General features: G+C 37.3%; 4 protein-coding genes across 6 annotated transcripts in view; 2 read left to right on the top strand and 2 right to left on the bottom strand.

Annotated features, from left to right (window-relative positions):
* LOC131685671 (myb protein) overlaps positions 1-8,094 on the top strand; it is a 62,687-nt gene extending 54,593 nt beyond the window's left edge. For all 3 annotated transcript variants that reach the window (XM_058969548.1, XM_058969549.1, XM_058969547.1), the window contains one exon: positions 7,266-8,094. In XM_058969548.1, the coding sequence (XP_058825531.1) occupies positions 7,266-7,394 (129 nt within the window). In that variant the 3' untranslated portion in view covers positions 7,395-8,094. The remainder of the gene's footprint in view (positions 1-7,265) is intronic.
* LOC131685672 (deoxycytidylate deaminase) lies at positions 7,930-8,850 on the bottom strand. Its single transcript, XM_058969550.1, has one exon. The coding sequence runs from the start codon at positions 8,715-8,717 to the stop codon at positions 8,100-8,102; it is 618 nt and encodes a 205-aa protein (XP_058825533.1). The 5' UTR covers positions 8,718-8,850; the 3' UTR covers positions 7,930-8,099.
* Positions 8,851-9,899: 1,049 nt separating this feature from the next.
* Positions 9,900-11,220, top strand: LOC131685666 (COP9 signalosome complex subunit 6). The gene is made up of 3 exons (XM_058969536.1): positions 9,900-10,425; positions 10,485-10,996; positions 11,051-11,220. The coding sequence occupies exons 1-3, from the start codon at positions 10,023-10,025 to the stop codon at positions 11,189-11,191; spliced, it is 1,056 nt and encodes a 351-aa protein (XP_058825519.1). The 5' UTR covers positions 9,900-10,022; the 3' UTR covers positions 11,192-11,220.
* A 34-nt stretch (positions 11,221-11,254) lies between these two features.
* LOC131685667 (zinc finger protein 330 homolog) lies at positions 11,255-12,544 on the bottom strand. Its single transcript, XM_058969537.1, has 3 exons — positions 12,287-12,544; positions 11,681-12,228; positions 11,255-11,616 (listed from the first exon to the last, which is right to left on the bottom strand). The coding sequence occupies exons 1-3, from the start codon at positions 12,418-12,420 to the stop codon at positions 11,360-11,362; spliced, it is 939 nt and encodes a 312-aa protein (XP_058825520.1). The 5' UTR covers positions 12,421-12,544; the 3' UTR covers positions 11,255-11,359.
* Positions 12,545-22,991: the final 10,447 nt, after the last annotated feature.

Raw genomic sequence — 22,991 nt, 5'->3', positions numbered from 1 at the left:
CAGAAATCGAACGGAACCTTTTGACCTTTGTTCGAATACGAGAAGTTGGGGTTATAGGGCCTTTTGTCGTTCACATTAAATTTCATCATTTTCTCGTGCGTATATCTCTATTATTCTTCACTCAATTTTTACAAATTGTAGCGGTGCGCGGCGTTAGGCCTAAGTTCGCTTACAGAGTGGCGGCGATGTAGATGTGCTTTTTACTAACAACGCTGAATCCCTCTGGATAAACACTCGACACGTCTATCGTTTATCATTTATCTGTCAGTGTCATTCCAATCGAGCACGAGACCTGTCAATGTCATTCCAATCGAGCAGAAGACTTGTCAAATGTTGCAGTCTGATGAATGAATTGTGGAAAGTATTGTGATAGTGAGTTAAAATATTTTGAATAAATTTCTGAATCGAATCTCTAAGGCAAGGTAAAACATAACTTTTATCATTACGGTGTCTACTAAAAGTTGCTTTAACCATTGCAGCTATCCGTAATGTTGTAATTTTCTGGTAAATCACAGAACCGGATCCATTCCGCACGAAGGTCGTAGTTTACCAGAAAGCGAAAAAAATATTTCTATTATTTTAGATATTTTTAAAACCGGCGGTAGTTTTGTTAGTACAAAACTTCACACAGCACTTCACGATTAATTATCGACGTTGCAACTCTGCGGTAACTGTAGTATACGAATCAACTGAAGTTAACGCTGTGACAGTGGCGCTAGTTTGCAGAAAATAATGTTTCTAAAGCATTTTATTTAGTTGGGATAAGATGGCGAGTCTTTATCAGGGGTAGGCTGTGGTTATCAAATCACATATATTCTGGTTGCAGTTGAAAATCGAAATAGTTAACTTGCGCCTTTCGGTTTTTCTCCTATTTTCAGCGTACGCAACTAAAGCGCAACTTTTGTAGATGATGCGCAACTTGATTCTCTAACATACCCAGTCATCGTGGCAAGCAGAAAGTTAGCAAAAGTTGAGCAAAGCGAAATTGATGCTGGCAGAGCTTCTGCGAGCATTTTGCGCGATTTGTGCTAGAATTCTGGCAAAAAATTCGCTCAAATGCTACAACCGTTTCTGACAGAAGCAGTTAAACCAACCGATACTGCTCACTTTTATCCCGAATCCAGCCAGGAATGTACGGCCAAGATCTCCTGCCACATCTTTGTCAGATGTTTTGCTCGATTCGTGTTAAATTCTACCAGTTAGGAATTACCAGGATCTTTGCACAGTTTAAGTCCGAGTTATGCCAGAGTTTTGCTCGGTTCCTGTCAAAATTTGCCAGAAAACGCGAGCGCAGCCGAGTTCGCCCTAGCTCAACTAACCCAACAGAATACGCGCAGAAATCTGACAGGGCTGCCAAACCAAGACTGACAGAAATCTAGCAGAGCGGTCTCTGCCAGAATATTTGGTGACTGGGTATGTACTAGACTGCCCAGAAAAATAATGAATTTTTGAAAAATCAATCGGCCCACCCCTGAGTCGATTTCTAGTCCCACCAGGAGTACTTGCTCCAAATTTGAAGCAAATCGGACAAGTCTAGCTACCGGACCAACGTGCTTGAAATTTGTATGGGATTTTTCGACAATTTACATGGAGAAAACCCTCTTGCTCACATTTTCGCCGCTAGGTGGCACTGTATACATCAGATTATCACCAAAAGTGAAATTTAAGAAGATAATTTTATTTTCTAGAACTTTGTTGAGGACTGCAAAGCGATCCGACTCCAATTGACCTTTCTATTCCCGTTGAAAAAGAAAAGGCGCTGAATTATTTCGTGATGAAAACAAAATATTTTGCCGTGCAAAAATCGATTGAGGTTAGGTATTTTCTGATGAAAACAAGCCAATTTCCTTTGACTTGAGTTTGTATCTGTGGTTGTAAATGAGCTGTCAGAAATCTTAATAGGAAAAGTTATTAAACTTTTAACGAAGTGATGTCTGAGTCAGTTTTGCATGGGGCCTAGCAGTGCATGATAGTGTATCAGTACTAGGTTCTAACAAACTAAACATTTTTGTGGATTAATGGTTAGATTTAGCTGAATAGTATGTTCGGAAGAAGTGCAGTGCATAATACGGGTTATGCTTTAGTTAGAAAATTTTAGTTCAATCTGTGACCGTATAGATGGCGCCAACACTAACTTTTCAACGGAGAGAGATAGAATATCGAGATGTTTGGAAGAATTACTGCAATATTCTTGTTCTACGACTTTGTAGAAGACACCTAATTTCTATCTCTCCTCGTTGAAAAGCTAGTGTTGGCGCCATCTATGCGGTCAGATGTGGAAATACAATTTTCTAACCAAAACATAATTCGTATTATGTACTACAATTCTTCCGAACATACTATTCAGCTAAATCTAACCATTATTCCATAAAAATGTTTAGTTTGTTAGAACCTAGTGCTGATACACTATCATGCACTGCTAGGCCCCATGCAAAACTGACTCAGACATCACTTCGTTAAAAGTTTAATAACTTTTCCTATTGGAGTCGGATCGCTTTGCAGTCTTCAACATGGTTGTAGATAATAAAATTATCTTCTTAAGTTTCACTTTTGGTGACAATCTGATGTGCCACCTAACGGCGAAAATGTGAGCAAGTGGGTTTTCTCCATGTAAATTGTTGAAAAATCCCATACAAACTTCAAGCACGTTGGTCCGGTAGCTAGACTTGTTCGATTTGGCTCAAATTTGGAGCAGACACTCCTGGTGGGACTAGGAATCGACTCAGGGGTGGGCCGATGGGGGTCATTTTTTTCTGTCACTCTAGTATGTACACAAGATGCGCATTAGTTGCCCACTCTGTAAATAGGGAAAAAGCAAAAGGCGCAAGTTCAATGTACCCAACATCTCGCCTCGGTCCAGCACTTTGGACCCCGTTTTTTGGTTACTTCACCCCAAAAAGAGAATATAGGGTAAGCGGTTTCGCATGTCTCGTGTACCATTCGTTCACATATTTGTATAAAGAATTATTTATTGCTGTTTAACCGTGATAATTAGGTCCGGCCAGCTGATGTTGGGTACGAAATACGGCGAAGACCCGTTTTTATCAGCCCCTTTGGCTAATTTTGGGTTGACAAAATGGAAACAATAACAAAGCATATTTGCTTATTTCTTTTCAATAAACCGAAGTTGTAATAATGTTTTTCTTCAATCCCAAGACAAAACCTTATAACCCTGCCTGGTTGACAAAATTAGGTAAAAAAAACCAGCCCCTGCTAGGCAGCCATTTTGTACTAGCCAACATCTGCTTTGTTAAAATCAAAACAAGCCAATGCTATTGAACGAGCGACGTGGGCCTAGAAGCGGCTAGGCCCATCATATGTTGACTACTGTCAAAGTCTGTATATCTCCATAGCAGATGACAGGAGTGACACCCTCCTGAAAAAACTGATAAAATCGGGGATTGATAAAAACGGGTCTTCTATGTACTTGCTAGACAGCGTCCCCCTGGTCTTTATTCAGTAATTCAGCGTCTTTAACACAGACTAGCGAAGTGTCGAAAATTGCGGCCAAACCAGCCCCCTGCTAGGCGGCCATTTTGTACTAGCCAACATCTGCTTTGTTAAAATCAAAACAAGCCAATGCTATTGAACGAGCGACGTGGGCCTAGAAGCGGCTAGGCCCATCATATGTTGACTACTGTCAAAGTCTGTATATCTCCATAGCAGATGACAGGAGTGACACCCTCCTGAAAAAACTGATAAAATCGGGGATTGATAAAAACGGGTCTTCTATGTACTTGCTAGACAGCGTCCCCCTGGTCTTTATTCAGTAATTCAGCGTCTTTAACACAGACTAGCGAAGTGTCGAAAATTGCGGCCAAACCAGCCCCCTGCTAGGCGGCCATTTTGTACTAGCCAACATCTGCTTTGTTAAAATCAAAACAACCCAATGCTATTGAACGGGCGACGTGGGCCTAGAAGCGGCTAGGCCCATCATATGTTGACTACTGTCAAAGTCTGTATATCTCCATAGCAGATGACAGGAGTGACACCCTCCTGGGCCAAACGGACTGCCAAAAAGTGCCGTCAAACGAGCATGATGGTTTTTTTGAGGGGAAGTATTGAGCTTTCTACTAGAGATGGTCGGGTTTCAATTTTTTCGAACCCGAACCCGACCCGAACCCGAGCGCATAAAAATTTAAAAACCCGAACCCAACCCGAGTCCGAAATTATAAAATTTGAAAAACCCGAACTCGACCCGAGCCCGAACATTTTAAAACTTAAAAACCCGAACCCGACCCGTACCCGAGAATGAAAATTTTGTAAAACCCGAACCCGACCCGACCCGAGAATTTTAAAATTTGAAAACCCGAACACGACCCGAACCCGAAAATTTAAAATTTGAGAAGCCCGATCCGAATCCAACTTGCTAATACGGAGAATCAACCAAAGATCCCGAAAATTTTTAATTCTAGGCACCTGAGCTGGACCCTTGACTCATCTAAGAATAGTAGAATCACTCGAATCTTAAGTAGCACCATACGCATTGAGTTATATCTGCATATGGAAAAACAAATCACTGCCGAGTAGAATCCGCATTTATATTTACTATTATTGAACGTCAAATTTGTAACGTGCTGAGAAACTTGATAAATCGTTGATATCTTAACCGGAAATTAAGCTAAATCGGCGGCCAACTCATGGGGAAACAGAAAGCTTAATGGTCACAGTTTCCAACAACCTTGCCCGTCGTAATTAACCAAAATTTCGGATTTTTTTATCAGAAACCATTCCTGCAAGGCAGTTTTCTATAATTTATTACATGTATTAAATTAAGCTATGGCAATTCGTATTCGACAGTTTACATGACGTCACCCACGTTACTGGATGGAACGGTCAAACCTGTATCGAAGGGTATCAAACGTCAGAAAATGACGTGTTCTTGATGTCCCATCATTAGCGTTAGGACTATCTGTGATTGGGTATCTAAGTTATTTTATGCTTCAGATTAGACGGTATGCGCGCCAATAGAGATGCTTCGACATCTCCAATGGAGCTCTCGGAACGACTTCAAACTTTTAAAAATCCGTTAATGGCTTCAACAGAACACACAAAATTTTTGCGATCATTTCGTTAAGTTCGTGGAAATACATGTATTTTCATGAAGAAATCCGGATCATGCAACAGCTCAGCCCGGGAACAATCTGACAGAAAGTGCTTGTATCATATATGTACCACTGATTTGATAATGGTGCTATTATCCCATCACCATATGAGTGTCATGAACAACGAAACCTGGCGGAAGTGAAGCTAGGTTTAGGTCTGATGGAACAAAGACAGTCTCTAGAAAATAAATTTGGCCTAAACTATCTGCTTTTAAAAAAAAATAATATGCCCTTTTTCAATTTGAGCCGCCATAATGACACCAAAGTACCACCAAATTTATGGGTCCAAATCCTTATTTTTCCCTTACAGTTTATTTTAATTGCAAGAAATCTTTATCATAAACCAATTTGATTATTAAACTTCCGTGAAGGCAGGTACAACCTATTTGTTTCATTTGACCAATTTAACAGTGCTTGCCTAAAGTTTGTTTGGGGTACAAAACCGTTAGCGTTAGTGTTTTGTCATGTGTACATAATTCAAAAAAAAATTATATATTTTTTTAAAAGCAAAATATCGATACATAGTAAGCGAGAAACTTGTGTAAAATTGTATAAGTTCCAACTCTGCTGAATAATAGTATCTGTTATTTGGTATAACACAGCACTATAGCAAACTAACTAGAAAATGCGTTTGGATCGGTATCGTAATTTTTGCTTTTGCGGATGAAAGAGTCAAAACACATTCGTGAATATGATTTGTATATACTATGCAAGACGCATCATTCGATTCGTTATCTTCTGCAGCCCAGGCTCTGGAACATACTTTATATACACGTACAATGCACCGGCTCTACCTATTCCTTCAACGCCTTCCTGTTTCATCTCTGTTACTGCATATTGCTGTATTTTTAACGTTTGTGTTGGCGTTTGGTTTTCAAAAAAGCATCGGAATAAATATACTTTTTGACCGGTTTTTGAAAAAAATGTTCAAAAGGAAATTTAATAAGCTTTACAACGTTGTATAAATGGTCAAAATCGATTTGAAACTACCGGAGTTATAGCAATATGAAGAAACAAGGGAATTTTGGCGTATTTTAAAGACTTGTTCTATACAAAATGAAATATTACATACTTAAATAGTCAAAACACGAATATTTTAAACAGGTTACTAAAATCATTCGTAAATTTTAGAATAAAACTATCTTATTTAATTATAAATTTAATAAAAATTAGACATACTAGAGCGATTTTATTTCTGGGGTACGAATGTACTCCACAAAACCATTTACGTAGAGAAAAAGTCGCCGCAGCCTAAGTATCGGTTTAAAGTACCTGTCGAAATTTATATTCCATTATAGAAAGTTGAAGCGATATTTTCCGATAAATTCCTGTTGACTTGGTTTATTACTAATTATCATGAAAAATAATACGCAAAGAGATTTTAGATGTGAAACACGTATTGTTGAATGATCTTTCATGAATGTTCGTTTAAAAAATTAAATAATTCAGGCAGTTTGCGAATCTGAAGAGACGGAATATTATGCAAGAATGAAAAAATACTATTTGAGCACCAGAAAATACGACGAATTCTAGTGATTCAGAGGTTCTAACATTTGGTACGGTTATATGTGCCATCCATTCGTATTACGAAGTATAATTCACTACTACGAAAAAGACTGTGTTTTGTGTATACACGCAAACAGTGTCATGAAATGGATGAGTTGTTTTGTTCAAAACCCGAACCCGACCCGACCCCGATAATTTCTAATTTGAAAAACCCGACCCGAGCCCGACAGTCCAAAATTTCGTAAACCCGGACCCGACGCGAACCCGAGAATTTCAAATTTGAAAACCCGGAACCCGACCCGAACCCGAGAAGCTTAAATTTACAGAACCCGAACCCGACCCGAAACCCGTCGGGTTCGGGTCCAAAAACCCGAACCCGACCATCTCTATTTTCTACTCCCGTTAAAAAAGAAATGGTGCCGAATTATTTCGTGAGAAAAATAAAATATTTTGTGCTGCAAAAACCGATTGACGTTAGGTATTTCGTGAGGAAAACAAACCCAACTCCTTTGGTTTGACTTTGCATATATGATTGAAAATGTACCATGTATAACATTTCTTTACAGAAGTAGTAACGAGAGGCAGATAGACAAATTTTCTACCGATGACCAAGTAAAGTTCTCCGTGTAGATATTCATTCGTTTACCATTTCAGATCCTGGACCCTAAATGGGAGAAATTCGCCTGTGGAAAGACACGTGACCAGCTCTTCATGACCCAACAAGCCCACAACTGTTTGAAGAAAACGTCACTCCAGCCACGGTCCTTAAATTTCTACAAATAGAACCAGCAGACCCCCGCCCCCCCTAGGATGGAAGCGTGTCCGAGTGTACTCTAGTTTGGAGTGTGTATGTTTGTGGTGTAATTGTAACTAAGGTCGTTTCATGTGTTGTGTTCTAGTGAGCGACAAAATTAGGATAAGGAAAAAGTAGTCAGTGAATACTTTTGAATGTCAAGTAGACGATTCAGACTCGAAGATAGAAAGACAAAATTTTACTACCGAATTCAATATTTGAACATATTTTTATATTTATAGTTTTTGAGGTATGTCAGTATGTTTTAGCTTCACCAAGTCAATAAAAAGATACCGGCACTTAGTTTAGCAGCATTAACAAACTAAAAAGCACCATCTTCCTTAATTTGCTAACATGAAACTAAATTTTTGTTTAGGTTTACGAATTTTTAACAATTTAAAATAAGGCCACTAATGAGATAGATTTTTAGGAAGGCTAGACGACAACCACAAGATATGTTTCCATGTTTTATAGGACAGGTTTAATTTGTACCAGTTTGACAATTTATCATTGCAGAAAAGTGACTCAGAAGAAATTACAAAGCATATTTATTTTATATCCGCTTGTGGCAGTTTAATTGCATTGTTTTTGAAGTCCGTTTGTACAAAAGTCTAACTATTATACATATATATCAACCCGCTATTTATAGAGATTTATAATCAATAAATTATCGCTGTTTTCGATGTAAAATAGTTTTATTTATTATTAATGCATCTTTGAACATCATTGCTCTTCGCTGGGGTTGCCGGCAGTTGGTTCAAATTATCCCAATCAATTTCAGAGAAATCGATCACAATCTTACTCTGCCTCGGTACAAACTGCCAATACTTGACGCCGGATGCATCGAACATCCTTTTGGCGGCTATGGTGGAGTGCTTATGTGCATGTTTGTCGGACATGTAAACGATCTCTTTGATTCTCGACTGGATAATGATCTTCGCACATTCATTGCAGGGAAACAAGGCGACGTAGATTGTGCAGCCTTTGACATTGGAACTGTTTTTGTTTAGAATAGCATTCATTTCTGCGTGACATACATACAGGTATTTGGTGCCTAACGGATCGGTTGTCGACTTGCCCCAGGGGAACTCGTCGTCGCTGCAGCCGATAGGAAAGCCGTTGTAACCAATTCCCACTATTTTCTTCTCTTCGTTTACAATGCATGCGCCCACCTGAGTGTTGGGATCCTTACTCCGTTTTGCTGCCAGAAAAGCCGTCGCCATAAAGTATTCGTTCCAATCCAAATAATCGTTCCGTTTTTGGTCGTCCAGAGTCCGATTTATAAAGGCGGAAATTGTGTCCTTATCAGCCATTCTTACTAGATTGAGCAAAGGAAAAAGGTAAAAATTCAAAATTTGGTAATTGAGTCACAAGGCAAAATGTTTTGGCGCCAATTTCGACGAACAGAACCCTCCAATCTGTAACTGTGGTAGTATATAGCATCGTGACCAGCGATGCCAGATGTGAAGATTAGTTTTCATTCGATCGTAGCAGAGGGAGGTTCGGACAATGATATGAAGTTAGACGCGCGGAGAGAATGAAAGCAAAACTCGACATAGATCTTTCATTAGGGCTTAAATCACAAATGTAAACAAACTGCGTTTTTGCTATTGTGACATTATGTTACTAAAATACTACAAGATTGAGGTGAAAATTAGTTAAAATGGTTTTAGTATGATTTATAATTAAAGAAAACAAAACGGCGAAACATGCATTTTCTTCGAGATTTCGATTTAGGCCCTTCTTCTCATATGGAATATAAAGGCTAAACTTACATTTTTTGACAGGACCGGGGCGAATGGTTATTATTCACAAAATTATTCTGTAAAACGCGGTTCTATTATATAAATGATAAATAATATCTATTATGATCATGTCTACTCGGTGGTTGTTGCACATAAACATTCGAATATTTCGATATTTTCATGAAATTTGAAGAAAAGATGCACGCGCCCTTTCATATGCATTGGGTTTCTATGCGCCCATTAGCTGAGCCCTATTAGAAAATAGCCTGCCAAGCTCGCCTATTTACCCATCCCTACCTAGCAAGACAGAGTCAGTTTAGCCCATTTACCGCGCCCTTCTGAAAATCATGTTCACGGTTTAGCCCTCTCACAAATGGCGATTGCAGAAGGGCGAAATCACGACTAGAATGCAAATTGGGCGTAAGCATTCTTTTAGTTTCTACCTACTAAGAACACATAGGAATTAATTTCTTTGTTATATTATTATAAGGTTTAACCAAAGATGCTTTAGAAAAAACATGGTTATAAAATAATTTTTACCTACAATAAAAGCTACATTTAGAAAGGCATCGCCGAATATTGAAACTGGTTTTTCTCCATTTGAGTACATTGCGACTTAGGCCCTAATGAAAGATCTGTGTCGAACTTACGAAAATGTTTTCCACTCTGGCATCGCTGATTGTTAATGCATTCAGTGTAATCTGTGCTTAACAAAAATCAAGCCATAAACGTCAAAATATTTGCGATTGCCATATCGTCGTCGGCACTATTCTGAAACACCTTCGGGAGAAGTCGCGATTTTGTAGCAAAAAAAAAACTGAATTTTAGGTGACTCTTTTTCAAGTATCACGTAATTCGCACAGTGTCCAAACAATGAGCCACCGAACAGTGGACGAGAAAATGGACATTGACAGTGATGGCCCAACTGTGGCCTCGTCATCCGCTTCGGGAACCGGTTCCGCGACAGCAGCGGGTATATCGGTAACCTTACCTCTCAGCAAAGTTCAGACCGGTGAGTCGCGTAACGTTATGGCCGGAAGTGCCACCGTTCCGTCTGTGACCTGTTCGCTGCACCCCCTGGTAATTATGAATATTTCCGACCACTGGACACGAATCCGGGCGCAAAAAGGCTTCAAATCGCAGGTTTTCGGCGCGTTGATTGGAAAACAGAAGGGACGGAACATTGAGGTGATGAATTCTTTCGAGCTAAAGTTTGAAGTAGTAAACGACGAGGTGCACATTTTGATGGATTACTACAATGTGAAGGAGCAACAGTGTAAGATTTGAATTATATTGTAACTAGAAATATGTGTAAAAGGATAATGTTATTTACAGATAAGCAGGTTTTCAGCGATTTGGATTTCCTCGGTTGGTACACAACTGGTTCCGTTCCATCCGAGAAGCACATCAACATTCATAAGCAAATATGTCAGATAAACGAATGCCCAATTATGCTACTGCTGGACCCGACCAGTCGTAATATGAACCAGCTCCCGATTTCGCTCTACGAATCCGTGATCGATATTGTGCAGGGCGATGCGGTGATGCTGTTTGTGCCGTTAACATATACCTTGGCTACCGAGGAAGCTGAAAGAATTGGCGTGGACCATGTTGCTCGAATGTCAACCAATGATTCGGACGAGAATTCCACTGTCGCCGAACATTTACTTGCACAGCACAATGCCATCAAAATGTTACACTCGAGGGTTAAGATTGTTCTGGCTTACATCAAAGCAGTTGAAAGTGGTCAATTAGAGGTGAATCAAGAAATACTTCGAGGAGCTTTTTCGCTAAGTCGCCGACTTCCGGTGATTCAAAATCCGACATTCAAGGATGAATTTTACACGGTATTACGGATCCATCGCATATTTTTATCTGTCTAATGAATCCTCATTTTGCAGCAATCGAATGATGTCGGTCTCATCACTTATCTGGGCGCATTGACCAAAGTTTCAAATGACATGAATCAACTGGTGAACAAGTTTAATGTTTTGTACGATCGTCAGGGCATGGGTCGGAGAATGCGTGGACTGTTCTTTTGAATGTTTACTACCTGTGTGAGACTAGTAATCTAACAGAGCGTCATTAATTCTTGTTGTTAGATATTCTTGAATCGGAAAAATCCCAATTTGGATATATTTGAAACAATACACAGATTCAACAGTGAACTAAACTTTTTAGAGAAAATGAAAGTATGTTATTCAGCGATATCATTTTCCGCCTTTAGCAGCGCTCGTACCAGCTTTGACAGTTCCTTGTTCTTCTCCGCTTGCTTCCTCATCTTCATCATCATCGGACTCTTCGTCATCATCATCATCATCAGAACCATCATCATAATCGTCATCGGAGTCGCTTTCATTGTAACGATCGGTTGCTTGGCGATATGCGGTGTATTCTGCATCGTAAACATAGTCATCGTCGTCTCCGGTATCGTCTTGCCGTTTACGACCATACTTATGGCTTCGAACTGAAACAAATGAACATCAAATACATACTACTGATCGCATGATTTTAATAAACGATTAACTTACCCGACATACTCAAATCCTTAGTCTGACTTGTATCGTAGTTGCACTTCGGGCACGGAATCGGCTTATTCTTATCGTACTTAAACCCTTTTCGGCGAATATGGTCCTCACAGTAGCACGTCTTGCATCGCAGACACGAGTATTGGCCCAGTTTGTTACACGACTGACATTTGTATGATTCGGATTCTAGCACTTGGCAGGAAGCCTGATGCTCAAACTGATCGTCTTCGCAGAGAAAGTTGTCGCAGAAGCAGCACTTATACATACGTCCTCCGTGATCCCAAACGCCACGTTCGCACTCGACACAGACGGCGTCTATCAATGGACAGGTGCAGGCGTGCGACTGTAGACACTTCCGACCGTGGCAAATCCACGCCTCGCAATGATCGCAAATTGCACCGACCATCTGGAGACCCGTGGTGTATACACCCGCATGCTTGATTACACAGTCACCTGTTTTGAGCATGCACTTTTGTTTGCCACATTGTGCACAGATAGGCAAACGCTGCACGCTCTGGCAGAAATAACAGAAGGCACGTGACTTTTGTTTCCTGGCGTAGTTACCACAAGGATTAATAATTGGAAGTAATAGCAATCATGGTTTTTTACCTGCCACATTTTTCACAATCCATTGGTAGATTGCAAGGTTGCTCCGGTAGCTGAGATTCACGATTACGAATCTCTTTCTGGCGAAGTTTCTGCTTCTCAGCTTTCTTTCGCTGACCAGTCTTTTTCTTCGGCATTTTGCAGGAACAATAACTTTGCTAGTACGGCAATGGCCACGAAAGAAACGATGAAATAACGAAAATACAACTTCCCATAAGCACACAACCGCACGATTACGTTATGCTGCCTTTGACTTGTGATGTAAATGTCAGTGCACAGAATTAATGGAATTAATGCTAAAATCGCCGGTAGAGTTACATTCGGTTCCATGCGCATACACTTTTAAATTCAGCTAGATAAAATTCAGTTAAAACTCCGCAGTGCCTGAAAAATGTCGAAATTCTCGGCAAACATATGATTACGGCGTAAAAGCCAACTGTCAGAATTCTCTTTGAAGAGAAATGCCGCACAAATCGTTAGTGTTGCTTTGTTCAACCGATACCCGGTTGATAGTGAAAATGTTCCAAATAAAAATTAAAGGCGAGTCGAACTAGTTCAATCTACAACGGGATTCTATTAAGTTTAGGTCTGCATACAACGGCTTAATAGAGAAGCTAAAGAGCACCGTGCGTCCGAAGAAAGTACCAACGGACATTGAGTGTACAAGACAAGACAGCAGTTGATAATGTGATTGTTTATTGTGTAGACGTTGTTAGCATGTAAGCGATATTGTTTAAATTTATGTTTAGTGTTAGATTTTAACAAATGTTATATTTTAGTAAGCCGCTGATGACTGAACATATTAGTAGGTCTAAACGTCCGGTAAAATGCAGTTTGTTTTAATTTTCACCGAAAAAATCGATGACCGTCCATAACACAAATCGTTAGTGGTAGTTCATAGTATTTAATGGATGAGAAAACTTTTCTCGTTGTTTACTATCAACATCTCCCGTATAAATAAATACCATCCCAGAAAACTTCGGAACCATTTCCTAACTATTCATATAATACTCACCATATAGGGAATACTACTGATAAATTCCATCATTATAACTATTATACTACCATACTTATTTAGTTACCATTTCCAATACCTTCCGCGTATACTATATTGGAGATTTGTATACAAGATTGTACTTTTGTGCTAGAGGTTAATATTGTTTTGGGTGGCCTTTGTTATTCGTATATCTGTTTACGCTACTCCAAAAATCTGTAGTTTAACATGGTCAAAAATCCTCGTCTTCCAATAATACGGCGATAGCTCAATTGGATAAAGCGTCAGCCCACTTTAGTGTCAAGTAGCTTTCTTCAGAAGATGACGTGTAACAAAATAAAATTTCATCAATCGATAGAATTGAAAAGATGAAAGGGAAGTTTTTTTTCTCCACCAAATATTTTATGCATCGCTAGATCTAATATGCTTTTTACTGCAAGATTTTGCTATATATCAAATATAATGTAGCGAATAAGTGCGTTGTTCTGCTAATAGTTATGAATGCATTGAAAAGTCTAGTTTTTTAGCAAATATACTTTATTTACAAGCACTTACGGATGACTATGATGAAGCTTGAGCTCAAATTCCAGACAGAATTCAACTAGTCTAGTTTATGGTCATTATAAAAGAATCAATTACATCGATAGTTTGTCATACCGCTATTAAATTTCATTTTAAACGTACCACTAGACTCTTCAGCAATGTTTTCCGGACATGTGATTGTGGATGATAAATTATATTTATTTTGTAGAAAATTCGTTCTCACAAAAAATAATCAATACAAATAAACTTGTTGCGACGGAAAACAAAAACAAGTTAATTGGATCGAAATGGTGCACGTCAATATTCCCTTGACACTTAGAAATACTATGTTTCTAGTATCATTTAAACGGAAATCATAGCTAGCTGAAATTTGTCGGTACATTGCATTTAATTTATCCATAGTCATGGTAAAATTTGACCTTATAACAAGAAAATGACGCGACGATAACAACACGCATAACAAATACTACCGAAAATGAAGTGAATTTTAACACAAAAGTATAGTCGGTTTAAACTCGGGTTTAAATAATTAATATAGTCAGGAACACCATAGAATTTTAATTGATGCATAGTCCATTTTCCTATTAAGTGGTTGTGTTGATTTTTCCATTATTTCTACCATTTTGATCCATAGTAAATTTGAACACAGATTTATTGTAATGTTTACAAGAATACAGCGCAAATTCGTTAGTTGGGGGTTCGCTAGTTGGGCTGTTCATTAGTTAGGTGTTCGCTAGTTGGGGCATGCCCCAACTAAAAGACACTCTTATGTCAAAACTGAAAGTCAAAAACTGATTTCTGTGGCGATCTAGGAAAAAAGCATACTTTGAAATTCAATGGAATTTAATTTTTTGAATTCATATTTAGGAATGTTTTTGGTGAAATAAATGTGTTAAATATTTCGCTTCTTCCATTCATATCAATTAGTTTGTGTCGCAGAGAGGCTAGTTTACTAACTTTTGAAGGTCATATCCAATGTATTCAATCACATTATCCAATGGTTTTTAGCTAGTGGCAACGTAGTATGTTTGTGCTTTATCGGCTTTTTTCCGACGGTGCACCGTGCATTCTGGGCGTAGAGATGCGCAGCTGAAGTCTAGTTTAAGTGGAAGTGGAACTTCTGACGACCATTTTGAAAAGAAGTTCGGGAAGGATATCGAGGGACAAAGTTAGTTAAAGTCATATTGAAAATTTTTAGGTTGATTTTTCTATTACATATACAAATAAACTCATATTTCTGCTCTCCTTAGACTCCAAAAACTGAAAATTGTCATTTAATACAAAGCTAATAGTAGTGTTATCTGAAAAAAAATGAATATTAAAAATTACAGATCGACAAAAACATTTTCTGGCGAGCAATCGATTATCGATATTATTTACATTATCGGTAAATAACGAGCCACCCTATGCATTCTTCTATATACTAAGAAAACCAGTTCAGTATTGACAAAATTAATTATGAAACTATAAAATATACATACAGAACGATGTAATCGCAAGATAAAACACGCCTTCGCCGAAATATTTTTTTTGTATTATTGCCTATGGGGGGACCACTGTGCGGTGTATCCATTTCCTGTTTTATGTGAAGGAATTTATCGAAAAATAATTGATGGCAAAAAGAACACTAATGACATACTTTGTCACAAAAAACTGGAAGGAAACAGCGAACTTTTGTGAACCGTAAAATATTTCTGTTTGTTTTTATTGAAAGAAAACAAAAAATCAGCGTTTCCCTTGGGTAATTTTTGTCAGCTGTCAGTTGCCCCAATTAACGGATACGATTCGCTAGTTGGGGCGTAACTAACGAATTAGCGCTGCATTATTTTATGTGTATTATAATAATCACGACTGACAATGCATGAGAATTATTTTATTATACCAGGATTTGTGAACTATTTCATGAATAGATAAATATTTTATAATTTTGTGATTTATTTCAAGAATCACAAAATTATAAAATATTTATCTATTCATGAAATAGTTCACGAATCCTGGTATAATAATCACGGCTTACCATTCGTGCTCGTAAAATAGTTCACAAAATCATCAAATATTATACGTGTATCCATGAACTGGTTCATGATACTGTTAATGTATTCGTGAACTGGTTCATGCCACCTAGTATATTAGTCACGACTTCTCATTCGTGCTCGTGAAATAGTTCATTAAACCCTAAAATATTCATGTATTCATGAAATGGTTCATGATTGATATTGTAATACTCACATTTGATCATTCGTGCTCGTCAAATATTTCACAAAATCTTGAAATATTATTCATGGATTCATGAACTGGTTCACGATTCCTAGTAAATGATTTTCAATCTATTTTCCGTGCTTGTGATATTTAGAAGATATCCCTAATGATTTTCAATTTTATGCAACATGGTAATAAAATTTTTACGTGAGCCTTTTAACAAAATTTGGAATATTATTCGTGGAATCATTATTGTTCCACACACCTTTTCATGAAATGTCCTACTACAAGCGACCAGTAATAGGTACGAGCAGAAAGAAAGCTATTAGGACCTTGAACGTCGCTATTAATTTAATAAGGTTCAGTGTGACGCCCGGACAGAAAACGAAAACTGCGCTGAGTACCACAAATCGTATTCGTGATACAGTTCACAGAACAAGATACTGCGAATCAGTCACACTTTTATGACCCTGTTCATATTGCAACGTTAATCCAAGTAAAAAAACCGATAGTAACCGAAAAATAACAGATCGTGTTAAAGCGAAGAGAAATTATGAATACCGTGACCAACTGCTGATATCATGAACATGAGTCACATTACTCCATGTGTCCATTCAAGAGCAAGCTCTAGAATAAGTTATCACGATAACATGAACTGAAATTACGCAAATCATGACTAGGATCCTGAAATCATGAACATAAATCACACAACTCGTGACAAAAATGAAAATCATGAACATAAATAAACATAAATCCGTAATCGAGACTAAGAAATCACGACAACGTGAATAGAAAGTATGAAAATCATAACAAAGATCATAAAATCATGAACATAAATCACATTACTCGTGATTATAATATCAAACATCGTGACTAAGATTCTGAAATCATGAACATGATTCACTCTACTCATGACTATTCTGGTTGCAGTTGAAAATTGAAATAGTGAACTTGCGCCTTTCGGTTTTCTGCTATTTTCAGCGTACGCAACGAAAGCGCAACTGGTGTAGACGATGCGCAACTTGATTCTCTAACATGTACACAAGATGCGCATTAGTTGCCCACTCTGCAAATAATCTGAAAATCGCGACTAAGATTCTGAAATCATCAACATTAATCCCGCTAGTCTGGCAGGAAAATCCGAGAGTAAACTCATGAATTAAATAGCACGGTATCGTGATGAGAAATTACATAAATCGCAATTAAGCCCCGAAAATCGTGAACATTGTTTGACAATCTGGCTGTGTATTCCCAAATTATTAACAAGAATCATAACAAAAACTAAACATGCCCAGGTAACAACAACAATAACCCAATCAATCATTCGAATATAACTCCATGTATTCGAGGCGAGCTAGTTTTTTGGAAACACAAATAGTTTAAATTTCAGGAAAGTGGTTGCGGCTTTCGTACATCGTTCAGTCCACGAAATCGTGATCTTTTTTCATGAATTTATGAACGGATTTTTTTCCCGTGTGGGCCGCTCGGTGAAAGAAGCCGATATTGAAAGAAAACTTACATACATACTGTGCCTGAAGTGTTCGGCTGTTTGTAGTACGGGTGTACCAAGTGTACCAATGAACACATGTTCCGTAAGATTAGACAAAAGAAGAACGGAATGACCAGTGGTGTGTTGGTTGGTTTACCTTCAAGCATTTTGAATGTTTGGTGTATATTTCGAACCCTCTGAGCATTCGGCCTTTACAGGTGTCTATCATCTTCTACATCTCATGTTTCCCGTAGCTCATTGAAGGTCGCAGGGTCATAATCTTCACCTTTTGGTAACCTCCAAATTGATCGAACTTTTGTAGGATTATTAAAGGTTTCTTGGAGCGTATTCTCAACACATTAATCTGGACTGCCTTGCATCTCTGTTCTACGTGCACCGATTTAGGAATGAGGAAAGGCTCGAAGGAGAGGCTTCGACTCATGATACCCCTTGTCAGTCTAAGGCGTAAACTGAATTTTCTTGCCATTTATGGCTGTGACTTTATGTTCTATAGCTAGAGTTACTAAGATGCCTGTATTAGCGAGTGTCTCTTGTCATTGAAAGCTTCTTATATTGGCAGTAACATATTGAATAAATTTTCAAATGATTTTATTTAATATTTTATTCAACATCAATAAACTATATAAAATATATTTCCTGCATTAAAAATAACCTTACAACTCCGGATCCGCAATATACCAACAACCATCGTCGCCTGCTATTTGATTTTGAGGAACGCTGCCATCCTTACATGGTACTTCTAACAATATGACGGGAGTAGTCTTGACTACCTTCTCTTCGCGTCCTACTTTTGTATGACTTCCACCCACATTTCGTCTACGGATAGTGAAAATGTTTTTTGCTTTGCCGGTCCCAATTATTGGTTTCGGTTCCGGTATTAGTTGAAAATGATCCTCTAGAACGGCGTAGTCGCCGCAGGCTAAGCAGTTAATCGATTTGTTGTCCTTGCACACCGCACTAGCGGATGATCCTGGAGGCTTATTTTTGGACTGATGACGACTTTCTAATTGTTTCAAACTCAAAAGCACTTTGGCCAACTGTGTCTGCACATTTGTCAGATCAACAAGACTTGCTTTCGTTAGGATAAGCTTTTCTGATTCGTACAATTTAGAACGCATCCATTTTCCCTGATTGAAAATATCCTCATGCAGCGTTGCAATATTTCTGCTGATATCCATTTGGATGATGTTGAAACATTCTAACGGGACGTACTTGTTCAAGTCGGCGGCACACGCACGAAGTGACAGTTCTGCTTGAACTTCTGCTTTATTTGCTTTGATTGAAGAGTAATGGTTTACCTGCTCGGTTAGAGTTTGAACAGCTTTGGCAAACTGCTCGCGATCTTTTTCTATGCATCTCAAGGTACACATGATTTCCCGTATTTGAATCTCCTGATGATGCAAACTACTGAATAATTCCTTGAACTTTGAATCATGTTGAGCAACTATTAAACGAAGACACCCCAGATCGGCACCTAATCTAGCTATTTTCTTCTGTTCCTCGCACAAACGTGCTTCTAGGTGATCAATTTGCTCGATTATTTTTGACATAATTTCTAAAGTATTCATTCTTCTGCACTTCAGTATATCCACGTCGTTCTCCAGCACTTTCAACCGTATTAGATATGCTTTTAAAAGGTCCACGACCGCTGCCAGCTGATCTGCTGCATCCGTATTTTCGTGACCGTCAGGAACTTCTAGTTCAATTGAGCTACGGACTTTTTGTTCATCTGTGGTTCCTGAAAGATCCGACGAATCTTCAGATGTCAATAGGGCTGGTTCACTGCAGGGAATGATATTCGTGTCCAGTGTGATCGAATTTGGAGTCCGCGAAGTTAAATCACTAGACTTTGAAAATATTTCGGAGGTACTATTTGCATCGCAAATTGATTCAGTCTCCTCATTAGATCTCGAAGATGTTCCAGAAATCTGTTCGCCATCACTTGTTGGTGGTGTCTCGTGTTCAACGTGGTCGCCGGCGTTCAATTTCACAACTAGTGCTCGAAGAAGGGTATAGAGTAGTTCTAGATTCACTGTGCCCTTTTCTGGCCTTTCGAAGGTCAAATCTACAAGATCGAGCAAATCGGATGATCCGTGAGAAATCATTATGTCCAGGTTTGCACGTTTGTATGAACAGTAAATTATCCATGTCAACAATTTCTCGGTTTACTAGATTACTTCGTTTTAGAAGAGATGTACAGAAATGTAAACTTTATGATTGTCGGTAATTATTCAAATATTTATTCTGCAGAATTCCTCCGCACAGAATTTTAACAATTTGCTATAACAGCAATCTTCAGCTCAACGAGATGCGGCCCATGATATGATGCTTTTCAATATCCAAAGGTAAAAAACGTTGGTTTATTATTCCTATTTTTTATTACGTTTCTATCTTTCCAAAAAATGACGTCAGATTGTTTTTTTTTGACGATCGGAGTTATATTTTTGCATTACATTGAAAACCCGTTTTATCAGCCCCCAATTTTGTCAGCTTTTGGACCCGATTTCGTCAGCCAGTCAGGATTACGAGGCTATGTCCACGGATTGATGTTATATATTTGAACAGCTTCGGTTTAGTAGAGAAAATAACTGAAATTGTTTTGTCATTGTTCCAATTTTGTCAACCAAAAATACACCAAAGGGGCTGATAAAAACCGGTCTTCGCTGTATACATTCAACGTTGTACCAAATACAAATTACAGCATATTTGTATTTGGTTGTACTACACTGGTGGTTTTAATTGAATTATTTTGAACTAGGTGGACAAATTTATTCTTTTTATTAAGACAATTAATCCTTAACACTCGGAATACCAAGGGGGTAAAAAGTTACGCGGACTACCAAGGGGGTCTAAAAAAATGGGAACGCTTACTTTGACCGGTCATATCTCAGCCGTCACATAATCGATTTTAAATCTGTCTTCACCAATAGAAAGGTATGTCTTTTGTGAATACGTCAAATTAAAAAATAGAAGAATAGAGTTGTCTACCGTAAGTTACAGTAAAAATAGTATAACAAAGTCAGTGAGAAAAAAAATGGGAACGCTTTTTTGACTTGCCATATCTTAGCTGTTTGCTCACCAATTTTAATTCTTTCTTCCCCATTGGATAGGTAAATCTTTTATAAAAACAGTGAACAAAGAATGATGGAAATCAAATTTGTATATCTGAAGTAATTGTAAAAACAGTAATTGAGAGTCAGTACAGAAGAAATGAGTTTTTCTGTTCAAACAATCGTATCACGACCGTTTGTCAACCAATTTCAATTTTCCTTACACCAATGCAATCCTTAGAGCTTCTAGACCTGTAATATATGCAATAAATAGTAGATTTTCAAAAATTACTATACTTTTTCGAGTTTTTAGGAGATAGGATTTTTACAATGTACGTGGCATACGGTTGATTGAAATTCTTTGCGACTTGTTAGTTTTACGGTTTGAAAATTACCTGTTTACTCAATAGTTCTACATATTATACATGGATATTATTATATCAAAATGTTTGCACGAACGTGGAGAAACACATTATTGTATGTAAGTTACTAAATAATAGAGTGTGTTAGGACGATTCGGTAAATACGAAGAAGTTCAGAATTTTAAAATATTCGTCATATAACTTTAAATTTGAAGCGATGACCTATACATTTTAATACACCAGTCGATTGTAATTGATGGCGGCTACAATTTCTGAAAAAACACATTTTTATATTTTCTCAAAAAATAGCCAAAAGTACGTAGAAGTACAGAAATTTCATTTAGTTGGCAAATAACGTCGAATTCAAAGTGATGGCCTATACCTTTTTATATATCAATCGATTATAATTGATTTTGGTTACAATTTCTGAAAGAACGATTTTTATATTTTCTCAAAAATAGACAGAAGTACGTAGAACTACAGTAATTTCATTTAGTTGACAAATAACTTCATGTATTCAAAGCTATCACCTATGCAATTTATACACCAATCGATTGTAATTGATTTTGGCTACAATTTCTGAAAGAACATATTTTTATATTTTCTAAAAAAAATAGCCAAAAATACGTATAAGCACAGAAATTTCATTTAGTGGGCAAATAACGTCGAATTTTAAGGGATGATTTATACTTTTTTATACACCAATCGATTGTAATTAATGGTGGCTACAATTTCTGAAAGAACACATTGTTATATTTTCTCAAAAAATAGACAAAATACGTAGAAGTACGGGAATTTGATTTAGTTAGCAAATAAGGTCAAATTCAAAGTGATGACTACACTTTTATATGTACCAATCGATTGTAATTGATTTCGGCTACAATTGTTGCAAGATAAACTTTTTATATTTTCTTAAAAAAACGACAAAAATACGTAGAAGTACAAAAATTTCGTTTGATTGACAAGTAACTGCAAATTAAAAGGGATGACCTACACTATTTATACACCAATCTATTGTAATTGATGGCGGCTACAATTTCTGATAGAACAATTGTTTATATTTTCTCAAAAATTAGCCAAAAATACGTAGAAGTACGGAAATTTGTAGTTATGTGCCAATCAGACGAATTTTCTGTACTTCTACGTATTTTTGTCGTTTTTTTGGGAAAATATGAAAAGTTTATCTTGCAACAATTGTAGCCGAAATCAATTACAATCGATTGGTATATATATATAAAAGTGTAGGCCATCACTTTGCATTTGACCTTATTTGCCAACTACATCAAATTTCCGTACTTCTACGTATTTTGTCTATTTTTTGAGAAAATATAAAAATGTGTTCTTTCAAAAATTGTAGCCGCCATCAATTACAATCGATTGGTGTATAAAAAAGTATAAATCATCCCTTAGAATTCGACGTTATTTGCCCACTAAATGAAATTTCTGTACTTGTACGTATTTTTGGCTATTTTTTGAGAAAATATAAAAATATGTTCTTTCAGAAATTGTAGCCAAAATCAATTACAATCGATTGGTGTATAAATTGCATAGGTGATAGCTTTGAATACTTGAAGCTATTTGTCAACTAAATGAAATTACTGTAGTTCTACGTACTTTTGTCTATTTTTTGAGAAAATATAAAAATTGTTCTTCCAGAAATTGTAACCAAAATCAATTATAATCGATTGGTATATAAAAAAGATGGGCCATCGCTTTGAATTCGACGTTATTTGCCAACTAAATGAAATTTCTGTACTTCTACGTACTTTTGGCTATTTTTTGAGAAAATATAAAAATGTGTTTTTTTCAGAAATTGTAGCCGCCATCAATTACAATCGACTGGTGTATTAAAATGTATAGGTCATCGCTTCAAATTTAAAGTTATATGACGAATATTTTAAAATTCTGAACTTCTTCGTATTTACTGAATCGTCCTAACACACTCTAATATTTAGTAACTTACATACAATAATGTGTTTCTCCACGTTCGTGCAAACATTTTGATATAATAATATCCATGTATAATATGTAGAACTATTGAGTAAACAGG

Source organism: Topomyia yanbarensis, chromosome 2, assembly GCF_030247195.1.
Source record: "Topomyia yanbarensis strain Yona2022 chromosome 2, ASM3024719v1, whole genome shotgun sequence".
NCBI classification, from domain to species: Eukaryota; Metazoa; Arthropoda; class Insecta; order Diptera; family Culicidae; genus Topomyia; species Topomyia yanbarensis.
Note: the sequence above shows the minus strand (reverse complement) of the source record. Positions and strands in the feature narration are given on the sequence as shown.